A 14,190-nucleotide genomic window follows, 5' to 3' on the forward strand; every position below is an offset into this window, starting at 1 on the left:
GTTTTGTTTCCTCAGTACCAACGGCTCTCTGACTTTGTTCCAACCCAGGTTGTTCTGGGCGTCTCCTGTCCCCTGTGTTTCTCAGGCCACCACTGCCTGTGGAAGAGGCAGGTCCTGACTCCAGGCCAGAAAAGGCAGCAGCTTCATCATCTGCAAAAGGGCTTGTGGAGAGGGAGCAGGGGTTCCTTGCTCACTGTCCCTCTCACTTTGTGTTGGGCCAGGAGGGGGAAGGGTGCTGGGTCAGCCCCACACCAACGAGAGGAAAAGATCCCCATGATGTGATGTGGGAAAGGGTCTGTCTTCAGCCTGGACTCTGCTGGAGGTGACTTCCGCCATGAGAATCCAGAAGGGATTCCAGCATCCCCAACCAAGAGCCAGGGATTGGGGAGGCAAAGAACCCGAAGCCTGGCCAGAGAGGAAGTTGAGAGACCAGGGGAGGAAAGAGAGGCCATGGGATGATTATTAGCTCAATTTCTTCAATGAGGATCTGGAGGAACAATGACGAGGGGTAAAACTGAAGACATTGTAGATGCAGAGGAGACATTGGACTCTAAATGAGTGTCTGATGTGAGAAAATTGGAAAGAAGAGAAACATGGAACTGAGAAATGGTGCTAGTTTTAAAAATAAAGATAAGCTTAAGATAAAATATTTCCTTCGCCCATTTATGAGCCAGGAATTGGTTCTTCAGTTAATCCTCCCAACAGCCCTGGGCTGTGAGTACTCCTATTGTCTCACATTTCAGATACAGAAACATACTCATCACACTTTTTGTTAACTTGCAGAGCATCCCAGTGACTCAAGAGAGACTAAAACAAGGGACTGCAGAAGCCTCTGGCCAAAGTCTCTTCTCTGATGCTTTTCATGAAACAGGCTGTACTTCTGAACTAAGAAATTGAAGAGGAAATGAAAATTGGACTTAACCTGGACAGATGCTCATTTCTATTTGGCTTTTTGACAGAAAAGAAGACTGACTCTTTTCTAATTGGAATTCTATGGCATTTTGTCTCCATGTAATCATGGAAAAGAATAAACTCTTTTCACAAAAGCTTTCTCAAGGGTGTCTCGAGAGATGAATACATCTCTCAGAACATGTATAGGAAGAGGATGAGGACATCTTGAGGACCCATGGCCTTGTCAGTCACAGAACCCCTCAAACATCCAATAAAGATGCTTACTAACCCCAGGCTTCTCTTGTTGACTCTGTTGTGAACCCTCTGCTTCCCTCTCCTCTGATGGAGGCCTGGGTTTCTCTTACAGGCCCTCCCAGCTCAGGTACTGCATGTGATGGACACTGAGCTGATTTCATGGAAGCCAGGAAAAGCTGATTCTGAGTAGGCTATGGACTGAGAAGTCCAGGGTAGGGAGTCCTGGTTTTATGAGAGAGTATGTTGCTGGAAGAGGGTGATAGCATCTAATGCTCCCAGCTCAGCTCTGAGCATAGATAATATAGATATTTGACAAAAAGGAACTGGTATTTACTCAAATACTTCCCACTCAGGCCTGCACGTGTATTTGACAGAGGCCATGTCCCGTACTCATACTTTGCAGTGGAATATAGTTTGGAATATGACACACCAGACCTAGAGTAAATGAATTGTCTAGCTGGACAGGCAGACAAGTGAATAAGGAGTCTACTCCCTGTGATAAGTGCTATAAAATAAGGGACTAACTACAAAGTGCACAGTTCTTTGGGTGCCCTCTGTTTCTCCTGCATGTTCTCTGTAAAACTGGGCACCTAATAGAATCATCTCTTGTTCTTGGGGTGGTGACTAAGCTGAGAACACTGGACATTCAGGGTGAGCTGTGTGTGGAAAATGGATGGAGGGGTTAGGCCAGGAGAGGTGGGCTCCAGAGAGAAACTTGCTGGCACTCAGGAAGGAACGCGGGACACCTGGGCAGGACAGATGTGAATCCAAGTGTAAATATAGAGAAGGGAACTACAATTGGAGTGATAAGAATCACAATTAACATATTACGAAAACCCTTGTGATTAAAATTTTATGCTGAATTATACTGAATTGCATGAAGGATTTTGGGATGTAGATATGGGATTTGCCTGAGATTCAACACAGCACAGAAGGCAGTTCGTGAATGAAAATGAAACTTTCGTTTTGTAACTCCGTATTCAGATGTTTGATTAAGCAGATAGAAGCCCTCCAGAGATCTCTGTTCCAAGGATGTCTCTGGGGTTTTTCTCCCTTTCTACTACCATCCAATCAGTAATGCAATTCCAAGGCTCCAGCCATGTTCCCCTAATTGCCTTTAGAATCTTCCTTCTTGTTGTAATTATCCATGACACCAAGAGAAATCAGTGTTTCGTGGTCAAACAGACTCTGAAATACTTCATGAGATTTCAACCCTGAAAATTAAAAAATATATATTTTATTGATTTTTTTACAGAGAGGAAGGGAGAGGGATAGAGAGCTAGAAACATCGACCAGCTGCCTCCTGCACACCCCCTACCGGGGATGTGCCTGCAACCAAAGTACATGCCCTTGACTGAAATCGAACCTGGGACCCTTCAGTTCCCAGACCGATGCTCTATCCACTGAGCCAAACCGGTTTTGATACCCTGAAAAACTTTTTGTCCTTAAACGTCACCTCACCTCTAGGCCCTCAGTTCCTATGAGTCACCTGTGGGTGATCAGGATTTCATCTTCTCTCTTCTCCACAATCTTCCAGGCTCAGGCATTCCCTGCAGGTCAGCCCAGGGCCTGGAAGCGCTGAGGAATGGGTGACATCACTGAACATCAAATGCGGGGTTTTCACGTGCAAAGGATAGAAGGCAGGTGGGTGGTGTTGAAAGGAAGAGTCATTAACTCACAAAGGCATACACCCTGAGTTTACAGCATCCAGGAAGGAGGAGCTAAGCAGTTTCAGAGAGAGAGGATGATGGGCTCTGAAGATTAGAGAGAAGGAGATCCTTGGAATAACCTAGAACCTTCTATAGGAACTTCTTAGAAGGTCAAGTCCCATGAAGTGGAGGAGAGACAGTAGGAGGGTGTGAGCATCTTTTGTACTATTCTCCTGTCATCCACAAAATAACCCTAAATCTTTCTGCCTCATCTCTCTTCCATTCTGCCTTCCTTCCTCTCTTCCTAACCACCTCCTACCCCCCTGCTATTCCTTCCTTCCTTTCTTAACATATGTTGAGCCGATCCAGCTTCTTTTAAAAAATATATATTTTATTGATTTTTCACAGAGAGGAAGGGAGAGGGATAGAGAGCTAGAAACATTGATGAGAGAGAAACATTGATCAGCTGCCTCCTGCACACCTCCCACTGGAGATGTGCCCACAACCAAGGCATATACCTCTGACTGGAATCGAACCTGGGACCTTTCAGTCCGCAGGCCAATACTCCATCCACTGAGCCAAACCAGTTTGGGCTGATCCAGCTTCTTGTAATCTCCATTCTAAATTCTACATATCTTTCAGGGCAGGTACCAAGAATTTTCCTGTGAGAAAAGTCACAGGACTCTTCAATTACCCTGTCTTAGCCTTCCTTGTGGTATGCCATTTTAATTGTTTTATCCATCCATCCTTCCATCCATCCATCCATCCATCCACCCATCCATTCTTCCATCCATCCACTCAGTAATCAAGCAGGATGTGTTGCACTGCTATGGCGGCACACCATCCATTCTACTGAATACAAGAAACTGGGAAACGAGTAAGATTTGGTCCCTGTTCTTGAGTAGATCACAGTAGAGTGGGACAAATGCCCAAGCAATAAAATAAGCACTAACTGACGTGGTCAGTGCCGCAACGTGAGTGTGGTGTCCACAGACCCCAGGTCAGAGCCTTTGGGTATCGGTCCCTTTTTGCCTGCAGTAACTCTGAGGAGGAAGATGCATCCAGACGTTGTCACCTGCTATTATTTAAGGGTTTTAGTTGAGATCAAGTCATGGGCCTGTAAGAACAGTGCTTAGACAAGTGGTGGGAACAGAAGTGGAGATCCTTGGTCTGCCAGTGGGCAGCCAGCCCAGATGGCAACGCCAGGAGGAACTCATAGAATGCAGGGGTCCTCCCAGGAGGGAGAGATAACGCTTTTGCTAAGGGGGTTGCTAAGGGGATACTGGAGAGATCTCAGACAACACGTAAGGGGCTGAATAATGGGCTTGTTAAGCATTCATTTAAAGTCAGAGATTCCTGAGTTTGAATTCCTGCTTCTCCACTAAACAGCTGGTACCTGGAGAAAGAAAAAGCTATAAAGTGATAGAGGCACCACAGACCAAAGATGTGAGGAATAAAATCACAGATAGAGACAAGAAATCTAGCTGCGGTGTCATGGTTTGCTAATTTAGACACATCAGAGAACCATTGTGTCAGTACCATAGTGACTGTGATATTTATTTTAAGAGCTCCAAGAGTAGTTTGGGGAGGGAGTGATTCCAGTTGGCTAGGGTGGCTTAGGGAGATTGGCTGAGCTATGAATCATATTTAATGGGTGTGGTGATGATGCGGGTGAAATGGTGAAGCTTACGTACACTCAAGTAGGCGTGATTGACCAAGAATTTTGGAAATTACCATAATGTAAGCTGTGTGGTATTTTTCCATTGCATTTTATTTTAACATTAGAGATGCATAGTTCTCTGAAACATCACATTTAAGAATGAGACAAATCACCCTAGCCAGTTTGGCTCAGTGGATAGAGCATTGGCCTGAAGACCAAAGGGTCCTGGTTTCAATTCCAGTCAAGGGCATGTACCTAGGTTGCAAGCTCCTCCCCAGCCCAGGTCCTGATCAGGGCACGTGCAGAAGGCAACCAATTGATGTGTTTCTCTCACATTAATATTTCTCTCTCTAACTATTCCTTTCTAGGTAATCAAATAAGTAATATTCATGGGAAGAAAGGAGCACCCCTGGGAAGATGCCTTTTCACTGTGGCTGTGGCATGAGGGAGGTGGGGAGACTGGGAAGGGCCTGAGGACGAGACCTGCTCATGCACTAACATTGTCTCATTAGTATGAACAACTTATCCCTCTCCTTCCTTGGCTTTTGATGTGGAAGCTAGCGAATGCTCACGTCCTTTTTTTGTCACCACCAAAGCCACTATCTCAAAGTGTCAATATTTTATCCAAGCTGGGGGTCTTTTCTGGGTGTATTAAGCTAACACCAGTGTCCACTCAGGTCCAGAGGATGAGAGGCCGACTGCATAGAGAGCCGCTCTGTTTCACTCTGCATCGCATGCAAAGTGGGAACTGTCGCCCACAGATACATTTGAATGTATGTTCCCTAGAGAAGAAACATTGTCTCTCTGATTCTCTGCTGTATCTAGTGCCTAGAATTGTGTCCATCATAGGTGATCAATAAAAATGTATTTTTTATTGGTAAAATTTTTTTTAATTGAGTGAATAAATGGGTCTGAGGCTAGGACTTGGTGTCACCCTGATGCAGTCTTTGGAATCTATTTTTTTATTTATTTTATTACTGGGACATTTTTTGGGGGGCCTCCATTTTTATGATGCTCTTTATTCTTTTTAGCTTCCCATAGCTCTTTGGTGTCCCAGCCAGGACCTTTATAAGTTGATCCCTTTTCTCATCTCTCAGATTTGACTCAACCATGAGCCATAATTCTGTCAGTTCTTTAGAGTGGCACTTCGAGGTACTTCTGAGCTTCTAAGTTTTCTTCTAAAGCCCCTGGCGGTGGTGTGTTCTAATTCTCCAGATTTTCCAGCCCGTGGTGGACTGTTTCAGGTCTGCACAGAGCTATTGGGCCTGTGGGTTGACTGTGCTCAAAGCCTGGTGTTCAAGGTTTTGCAGATCCTATTCGTAGAGGCATAGCCCTTCCTGGGTGCCAGGCTCGCCTTCCCCTTTGTGAGACTCACATGTTTCCTGCCTCTGGCTGAGCATCTTGGGTGATTTCTAGCTGAACTTAAACTCATGGCTAGAGCTGTGGCTTCTACTTCAAGGATTCATGTCCCAGGTTGTTAGACCTGGTTGGTGTGTCTGGTATTAAACTTCTTCAGGGCCTTTTTAACCCCCAAATTTTAATAATTTCCAGGCTTGATAAAACCTTTTTTTAATTTAATGAACTTTTGAGATTGTCCAACCCCTCCCTCCCCTGCCCCACCCCTGCTTGCTCTACTACTCAGTTTTTAACACTGATTTCTCTTAATATTTGCCATTTGATTGTGGTTTGAGCTCTACAACATTTCTCTGGCTTTCTGGCAGTCCAGGTAGGATGTTACTTTTGGTTCATACATAGGAACATTTTTTCAACCTCAGCAGCATCTTAATTTTATAATTTAAGCCAAAACTTGGGACTGAATTGAGCTTCATGGTTGTGTAGAGTTCATCAGTTAATGAATGTTTACTCCTTAGATTACATCGACACTTCTCATTTTCTCTTTTTCATTCTTCTAAATTTTCATCTCACACACATCAATTAACTTGTTGATTAGACTCCCAGCCACATTGCTCCCCCTAGACCTCATTAATGTAAATACTTCTCACCTTCCATCGCCTGTATTTTCATAGAGTGCATTGAGTTAAGTCTCCTTCCTAAGGCATATGTCTCCTCCCTTCGCCCGTTTTCTGTTTCCTTGCCTCTTGATTCCCTGTTTCTTAATTCAGACTCATAAACAGCTTATTGAAATATATAAAAGTCCCATGTCCTACAGTAGCAATTCCCAGATTATATCAACACCGACTCAGGTTTCACAGGAAAAATCAATCCTTTCATTGAGAGTTGCAAGGACTCAAAGCAATATGACTCTCACCCTTCTTTCCATCTCCATACCAACCTAAAACCTCTTCTCAGCCCTTCTATGGGTGGAGGGGAAACTGATATACCGTATTTTCCCGCGTATAAGATGACTTTTGAAATGAAAAAAAAAAGCCTGCTCAGATTGGCCAGAGTCAGAGAGGCGGTCTATTAAAAAAAGGACTGGTGTTGCCTCGGAAGTGGGGGTAGTCTTATACAGCGAATATAGGCCTAAACCTATGTTTTAACTGTAAAATTAGGGGGGTCATCTTATATGCCGGAAAATACGATATTTATTCTGGGTCCAAAATTAAGATTCTGCTCCCAGAAATGCATTTTGTTGACCAAGGAACTGAGAGGAGGGACAGAGTGAAAAGACATGCAAGCTGCCCATGGTGATGAGGAAAAGAAGCTTTATTTTTTTCCCCACAGGTTTAGGCAATGCCAATCATTGTCACATGCTGAAGGTGGAAGAATTGTGAGATCCTGGGCATCAGACCGGAAGATCAACCAGAGAGAAGTGGAAACCCTCCCTGGGGACATCCCAGCTCAGGCTGGGCAGACAGATGAGCATGGGGGGTCTGGGAGAGGCTGGGTCTGGCTGGGGCTTCTCCTCTGGGTTTTTGTCTTCTCTCAAGTCGCTGGTCTCAGCAGCAGATCCAGGTCAGCAGCAGCCCCCAGAGCTGTGGCCACAGCCAGAGCCCCCAGAATGCTGCCCACTGCCAGTGTCACAGGAGTCGGAGCTCTGGCGCCTGCAGCGGTGGTGCCTGTGGTGGTGCCTGAGGTGGCTCAGGCAGCAGCCACCCTCAGAGGAGCTGGGGCCACAGCCGCCCCCAGAGCTCAGAGCACAGCCAGAGGGGGCTGGGGGCAAACACTGTGCTGGGCTCTTTGGGGGGCACTTCGAAGAGGGGCACTTGGGGGTGCACTTGGGAGGGGGCTGGCACTGCTGCTGGTTCTGCTGGCAGGACATCTTGGCAGGAACTTGACCTTGAACAAATAAAGGACATGTTGAGCTCAGAAGCTTCAGAAGTTTCAATGTCTCCTCCCCACAGCTTTTGTCAAACACTTGTCCTCCATGATGACCAAGCTGCCTGCTAAGCCAAGCTCTGGGGGAAAGACATGGGAACATGGAGGAGCCACATGCATTTGGATAAAGCACCTTCACGGGTGCCAGATGGGCCCATGTGCATCCGTAACAGCATACTCAGCAGGGATGGGAAGGAGTCCTGGGGACCTTGGCTTTTGGGGTTCACAGCCCCCTGATAGGTGCGTGTGTGGCTCCTTCCTCACCATCACCATCCGCCCTCCGCTGCCCACTGTGGGCCTCTTCCCTCTGGCTCCATTCAGATCTGAGCCCCTCTCCCTCCACTCCCAGCTGAGGCCTGTCCCCTTGCAGACACTCACCGGATGCAGAGGAGGCAGGAGAAGCTGTTCCTGGGGAGGCTGTGGATGGGGAGCCCAGGGCAGGAGCCCTTTTATCCTGTGCTGGTTTGTGACGCAGGGCCCGGGCATGCTGCTGCTTTCACAAGCAGGGGGAGGTGGCAGCGCCACACACTTCCTAGTTGCCTCCCTCAGTGTCTTCCTGGGAAGGAGCCTAAAGTTTTAATAAGATGAACCAGGATGTCCTTGTGACTGCCAAATACTTCCCATTCAAGTCTGCCTCGGACCTGCGGCTATATATTCATTCGTTCATTCATTCATTTATTCATTCACTTCCATGCATGGACACAGGCTCTTTTACAGTAATAATATAGAGATATTTAAGACATGTCTTTTCCCTGGAGTATCTCACGGCCTAAATGGGCCATCACTTAGACAAAGAATATAATGGATCCGATGAAATAAATACTGTCATAGGGGTGTTTACAAAGACCTCAAGCCTAAGAGTCCAGCTTTTGGAGGTCAATGCCCCATTGTACTGCAGGCCCCATAGGGAGATGGAGCCTTCAGATGCTCTCCAGGGGTGACAGCTGGGCAGGATCATTGTGTTGTGGGAGTGTGATGCAGGCTAAAGGAAGGAGCTTGAAGACAGTTCTTGTCTAGGACAGAAAAATTCCTAAGAGGACCTCATGTCCCCGTATGGCAGAGGAGTTAGAATGGAGAAGAGACTTACAACTCTAGCCATGACAAGATTCACAATGGGTATTCTTAAGAAGAAGGAGGACGGAGATTACAAGGAGGAGGAGGAAGATGGAGAGAAAAATATCCTCTTTTCCATTGTGGCTCTATTTCTTCCTGACTGTGGCATTATGTCCTATTGATCCTGACACTGTAGAAATTCTTCTGCCTGGAAGAATTAAGGAAAATTGTTCAAATGATAAAAATGAGCCATTTCATAAACAAGGTTGATAATTGGGAAGCTGACGATGCTAGAGGTGGTTGGTGAGCCTATTTGCCCACATAATGGCTAAGACCTCATAATAGATAAGCTTTATGTAAGCCAAATACTATTTTCCCATTTTCTTTCATTGTGATATTACAGATGAATTCCTCATCACATTTTATCTCAAATAATGGTAATAAAATGTTTCACATTTATTTACCAAAGGAAGATCATTGGGACTTTAATAGTCACACATTTAAGTTTAATTAAATAAAATTCCATGAAACAGCCATTCGCTCACTCTGGTGCTTGCCCCAGAATGTGCCCTAGGGAGGTTGGAGAAGAACCGGAAGTGGGGGAAGTCACCACTTTCCTGCTGATGCCTAAGGCCCGCAGATAGGGATGGGCCAGTGCCCAGGAGAGCCTGCTCTCAGGGAAATCTGGGACCTCTGCGGGAGCTACCCAGACCTTCCTCCAGGACCCCTGCTGGAGGCATCGCTCCCTGGCTTCTCTGCTCAGCCCAAAATTTGCTCAGAGCCTCTCTCCTTCCTACTGCCACCTGCAGTCCTATCTGCCCGAACACTCTCTCCTAAGTCATTCATTCCCAGGATTCTTCATCTGAGAAGCACATACTGAGTACCAGCTGGGCCAGTTAGTACCTTCCTCAGCTAGGATTTCCGCAGCGAGGGAAGGCACATTCTCTGCTCTCAGGTCCCTGACAACCGAGCAGAGAGGATAAACACTAAGTGAGCATTTGCCTTTGGGATGACACCTAACAATGTAGGTGTAACACGAGCTGAGTTGTCTTTGGGTTCCAGCCTAGCTGTAGAAGGAAATCATTACTTTTTCATGTCACATGGTTCCCCAGAAAGAAAGCACAGAGGCCATTTTTAACCCCAGAGATGTGTGATTTTGACTTGCTGTGGGGCTACACTTGGGGTGTGACACATGCCCCCAGTCCGTGTGGCCCAAACTGTTTAAGAACGTCCAGCAGAAGGGTCTCCTACTCAGCCCGAGTCCCCGTCTCAGTCCTTGTCTCCATTTCCTGATGCTCCCATTCCTCTGCTTGATTGGGATCTCCTTAATCTCACACCTCCCGAACGAAGCCTCCCTCACCGTATACCCTCCCTGTCCTTCTCACAAGAGAGTCCATGCTGTGCCTAAGATGGCAGGTGAGCCAGAGGTGACAGAAGGTACTTGAACCCATGGCCCAGAGCACGAAGTGACTCCAAAAGTGGGGCACTTTGAGGATGTTTTAGGAGCCCTGACATCCCTGAGGAATCTAGAATAACGTGTGGAGGAGAAGTCTACCCGGTTGGTCTAAAATGAGCATTGTATGACCTCATAACATGCATGTTAGCTCGGGGCAGGAATTGCTTTATCTGAGGTCCAGCTTCAGGCTGAGCCTTCTGAGCAAGGCACATTAGTAATAAATGAGCAACCAATAAAGGAGGACTTGCCCTCCTCTTTAGTGACTGATGACTGATGCTGCGAAGAGGGGAAGATGAGCAAGCATGAAAACAGTGTGCTAGGAAAATATTTATTCCTGGAGTTTGTCACTTACTTGTCTTGTTTTTGGATATTAAGTGCATCGATTTGGATAAACAAATCCAGTTTGTAATATATGCTCATCTTTAATCCATGCAAAGTCCTCTTAATTAATTTATCTAACTGCTTATCTATCTATCTATCTACCATCTATCTATCTATCGATCATTATTTAAGTAAACACAAAAATCCAGCACAAAAGTGAAAAGGAGAACTCTAATAGTGAGGTACATATAACTTACTATGTACCTTATCCCCAACCAGCTCCTGCTGCTGTAATCATCCCCTGAATTTGTATTTATTATTCTTTGCTTCCTTTTTGTGCATTTTTAAAATCACATTTAACATTTGTATTCCTAAACTGTATTATTTTATTCTATTTTTAAGTCAGATTTCTTGAGGTATATTTTACAAACAGAAAGCAATCACCCATTTAAAGTATGCAATGCTGTGAGCCTTGACTAACACAGACCAATGTGTGAACACCACTACCATTAAGATAAAGTACAATTCCATCCCTAGAATCCATTTCCTCATGACCCTATGGAATCATCACTCCATGGCTTTTCTCCTCAGCCCTCCCCATACCAGACCTTGACAACTACTGATCTATTTTTAGTCCTTATAATTTTGCCTTTTCCATAATGTCATATCATTGGAATCATATACTTCGTAGCATTTATTTATTTATTTATTTATTTAACTTTCTTTATTGATTAAGGTATTACATATGTGTACTTAACCCCCTTTACCCCCACCATCCTCCCATTCATGCCCTCATCCCCCTGTTGTTTAAAGTCTGTGTGTGTGTGTTTTTCACACAGAATGATACACTTGACATTTATTCTGTTGTTTCTTATATTACTAGTTCATTCCTTCTTTATTGCTAAGTACCATTCCATTGTATTGATGTATCTCATTTTTTTATCCATTCACCTGTTGAAAGACATGGGCTGTTTCCAGTTCAGGGCAATTATGAGTAAAGCTACTATAGACACGGACTTGTGGGTGTTTCTGTAAACATAATTAAAAAAAAAATTCTTTTTTCTCTCTCATTTATTTATTTATTTATTTTATTTTTACATATTTTATTGATTTTTTTTGCCCCCCTTCCTCCCTCCCACATATCCCCTCCCTACCCAGAGTTTTATGTCCATTGGTTGTACTTATATGCATGTATACAAGTCCTTCGGTTGATCTATTATCTCCCCCAGATCCTCCTCCCCTCCCCGCTGTAATTTAACAATCTGCTTGTTGCTTTACTGTCTCTATATCTATCTTTTGGTTCATCAGTTTATAATGATCTTTATTATCCACAAATGAATGGGGTCATGTGGTGTTTCTCTTTCATTGATTGGCTTATTTCACTCAGCATGATGTTCTCCAATTCCATCCAGGTTGCTGCAAATGATGAGAATTCCTTCTTTTTTTAAAAAAAAATTCTTGATAAAAACCTAGGGGTAGTCCTATAGGTTTGACTGGTCATTAAAGAATAAAACACATAGCCTATAAAAATGAATCCATTCAAAATCATTTAATTAACTATGTGTGCTGCTTTATCACCTGCTTTTTACCAGTTAACAAAAGGTCATGAACGTTTTTCTTTATAAGAAATGATGTTATTACAACAGCAAAAATTATGTAAATGACATATGGTTTATTAAAGTTCATAGCCCTAATTATATTTTTTACTATAGCTAGATAGTATCATAGATTCCAATGTGCAAATAGTTTTGAGTTTAGGTTAATTCAGTAAGAAAGAAATACACATTTTTAACTCCAGTCAATGTCCATATTTGTCCATGAGCACCTAGCTGGGTCTGCTCCCTTCATGCCTGAAACTTCATGCTGCTCCCAGGTGCCAGGAGGTCATCTGAGGGCTCACTCTGCAAGATGGGGCCCTACACTAGTCCCATCCCTTGCCTACATCTCATTGCCAGGAGCTCAGGGGGAAGTAGTCGCTTCTACCTGAAGGTCATGGTCACTAGGACAGCCTCGAGACACTGTGCACATTAAATTACATGTATCCCTTGGAATTGTTTTGTAATTTATTAATTGCTCACGTGAGTCTTTCGGTAGAATGGAAGGACAGAATGTTTTCATAGCCATCCTTGCTCCCGGGACGGTACGTGAGGCAGGCAGAACCGAGGCATCGCAGCTGGGAGAAGGCAGGAAGAAAGGAAGGAAGTGGAGTGCCAGGCTCCCAGGAAGCCCCGGTGGGAGTTATGTGATCAGTCATCCTGCTTCCTGGTTGAACGGCATTAGTTAGACGTTATGCAAGTGCTCAGGGGAAAGGCCGGAAGCCTTGTCCTGGAGTTGCACCCGCTGCCACCTCCCCCTGCTTGTGAAAGCAGCAGCATGCTCAGGCCCTGCGTCACAAACCAGCACAGGATAAAAGGGCTCCTGCCCTGGGCTCCCCATCCACAGCCTCCCCAGGAACAGACTTCTCCTGCCTCCTCTGCATCTGGTGAGTGTCTGCAAGGGGACAGGCCTCAGCTGGGAGTGGAGGGAGAGGGGCTCAGATCTGAATGGAACCAGGGGGAAGAGGCCCACAGTGGGCAGCAGAGGAGGAATGGGGATGGTGAGGAAGGAGCCGGTCGGGCACCTATCTGGGGGCTGTGAACCCCAAAAGCCAAGGTCCCCAGGACTCCTTCCCATCCCTGCTGAGTATGCGGTTAGGGATGTACATGGGTCCATCTGGCACCCGTGAAGGTACTTTATCCAAATGCACTTGGCCCCTCCGTGTTCCCATGTCTTTTCCCCAGAGCTTAGCTTAGCAGGCAGCTTGGTCATCATGGAGGACGAGTGTTTGACAAAAACTGTGGGGAGGAGACATTGAAACTTTTGGAGCTTCTGAGCTCAACATGTCCTTTATTTGTTCAAGGTCAAGTTCCTGTCGAGATGTCCTGCCAGCAGAACCAGCAGCAGTGCCAGCCCCCTCCCAAGTGCACCCCCAAGTGTCCCTCCCCGAAGTGCCCCCCAAAGAGCCCAGCACAGTGTTTGCCCCCAGCCCCCTCTGGCTGTGCTCTGAGCTCTGGGGGCGGCTGTGGCCCCAGCTCCTCTGAGGGTGGCTGCTGCCTGAGCCACCTCAGGCACCACCACAGGTCCCACCGCTGCAGGCGCCAGAGCTCCGACTCCTGTGACACTGGCAGTGGGCAGCATTCTGGGGGCTCTGGCTGTGGCCACAGCTCTGGGGGCTGCTGCTGACCTGGATCTGCTGCTGAGACCAGCCACTTGAGAGAAGACAAGAAGCCAGAGGAGAAGCCCCAACTGGACCCAGCCTCTCCCAGACACCCCATTCTAATATTCCCAGGCTGGTTTGCTGAAAAGTTCTTGGGGGAGGGATGAGCACTCCCCAGAAGATGCTCGGCATGTATTTTCCAAGTTTCTGGGCAGCCAATTCTCTCAGTGTTATCCCATGTGTCTACCTCTCAGTGTTATCACTTGTGTCTAATCAGGTAGATAAATAAAGCCTCTTCTCTCCACCTGCCTCTCACTTGTTTGATTGCTCCTCCCAAGGCTGCTCAGGGGGCCTGCCTCCTGCAGTTCCCGAAGGTCCAGCATCCCAGCACCAGGAGATAATCCTGATGTGGGGCTGACCCTCGAATGGG

At 46.0% G+C, this 14,190-nt stretch overlaps 2 protein-coding genes and 1 long non-coding RNA gene across 3 annotated transcripts in view; 1 reads left to right on the plus strand and 2 right to left on the minus strand.

Moving 5' to 3' along the window:
- Positions 1 to 3,179: 3,179 nt before the first annotated feature.
- Positions 3,180 to 14,190, minus strand: part of LOC311612304 — a 43,713-nt gene continuing 32,702 nt past the window's right edge. Inside the window, exon 2 of the long non-coding RNA XR_014793271.1 lies at positions 3,180 to 3,276. This is a non-coding gene — a long non-coding RNA (uncharacterized lncRNA). The remainder of the gene's footprint in view (positions 3,277 to 14,190) is intronic.
- On the minus strand, positions 7,373 to 7,678 carry LOC311612300 (late cornified envelope protein 3D-like; the record flags this gene model as incomplete). Its single annotated transcript, XM_084865150.1, has 1 exon — positions 7,373 to 7,678. One exon carries the CDS (start codon positions 7,676 to 7,678, stop codon positions 7,373 to 7,375), a length of 306 nt encoding a protein of 101 aa, XP_084721276.1.
- Positions 13,481 to 13,786, plus strand: LOC311612297 (late cornified envelope protein 3C-like; the record flags this gene model as incomplete). Its single annotated transcript, XM_084865147.1, has 1 exon — positions 13,481 to 13,786. One exon carries the CDS (start codon positions 13,481 to 13,483, stop codon positions 13,784 to 13,786), a length of 306 nt encoding a protein of 101 aa, XP_084721273.1.

Source organism: Pipistrellus hanaki (assembly GCF_964339955.1).
Source record: "Pipistrellus hanaki genome assembly, chromosome: 18".
In the NCBI taxonomy this organism is placed as follows: Eukaryota; Metazoa; Chordata; class Mammalia; order Chiroptera; family Vespertilionidae; genus Pipistrellus; species Pipistrellus hanaki.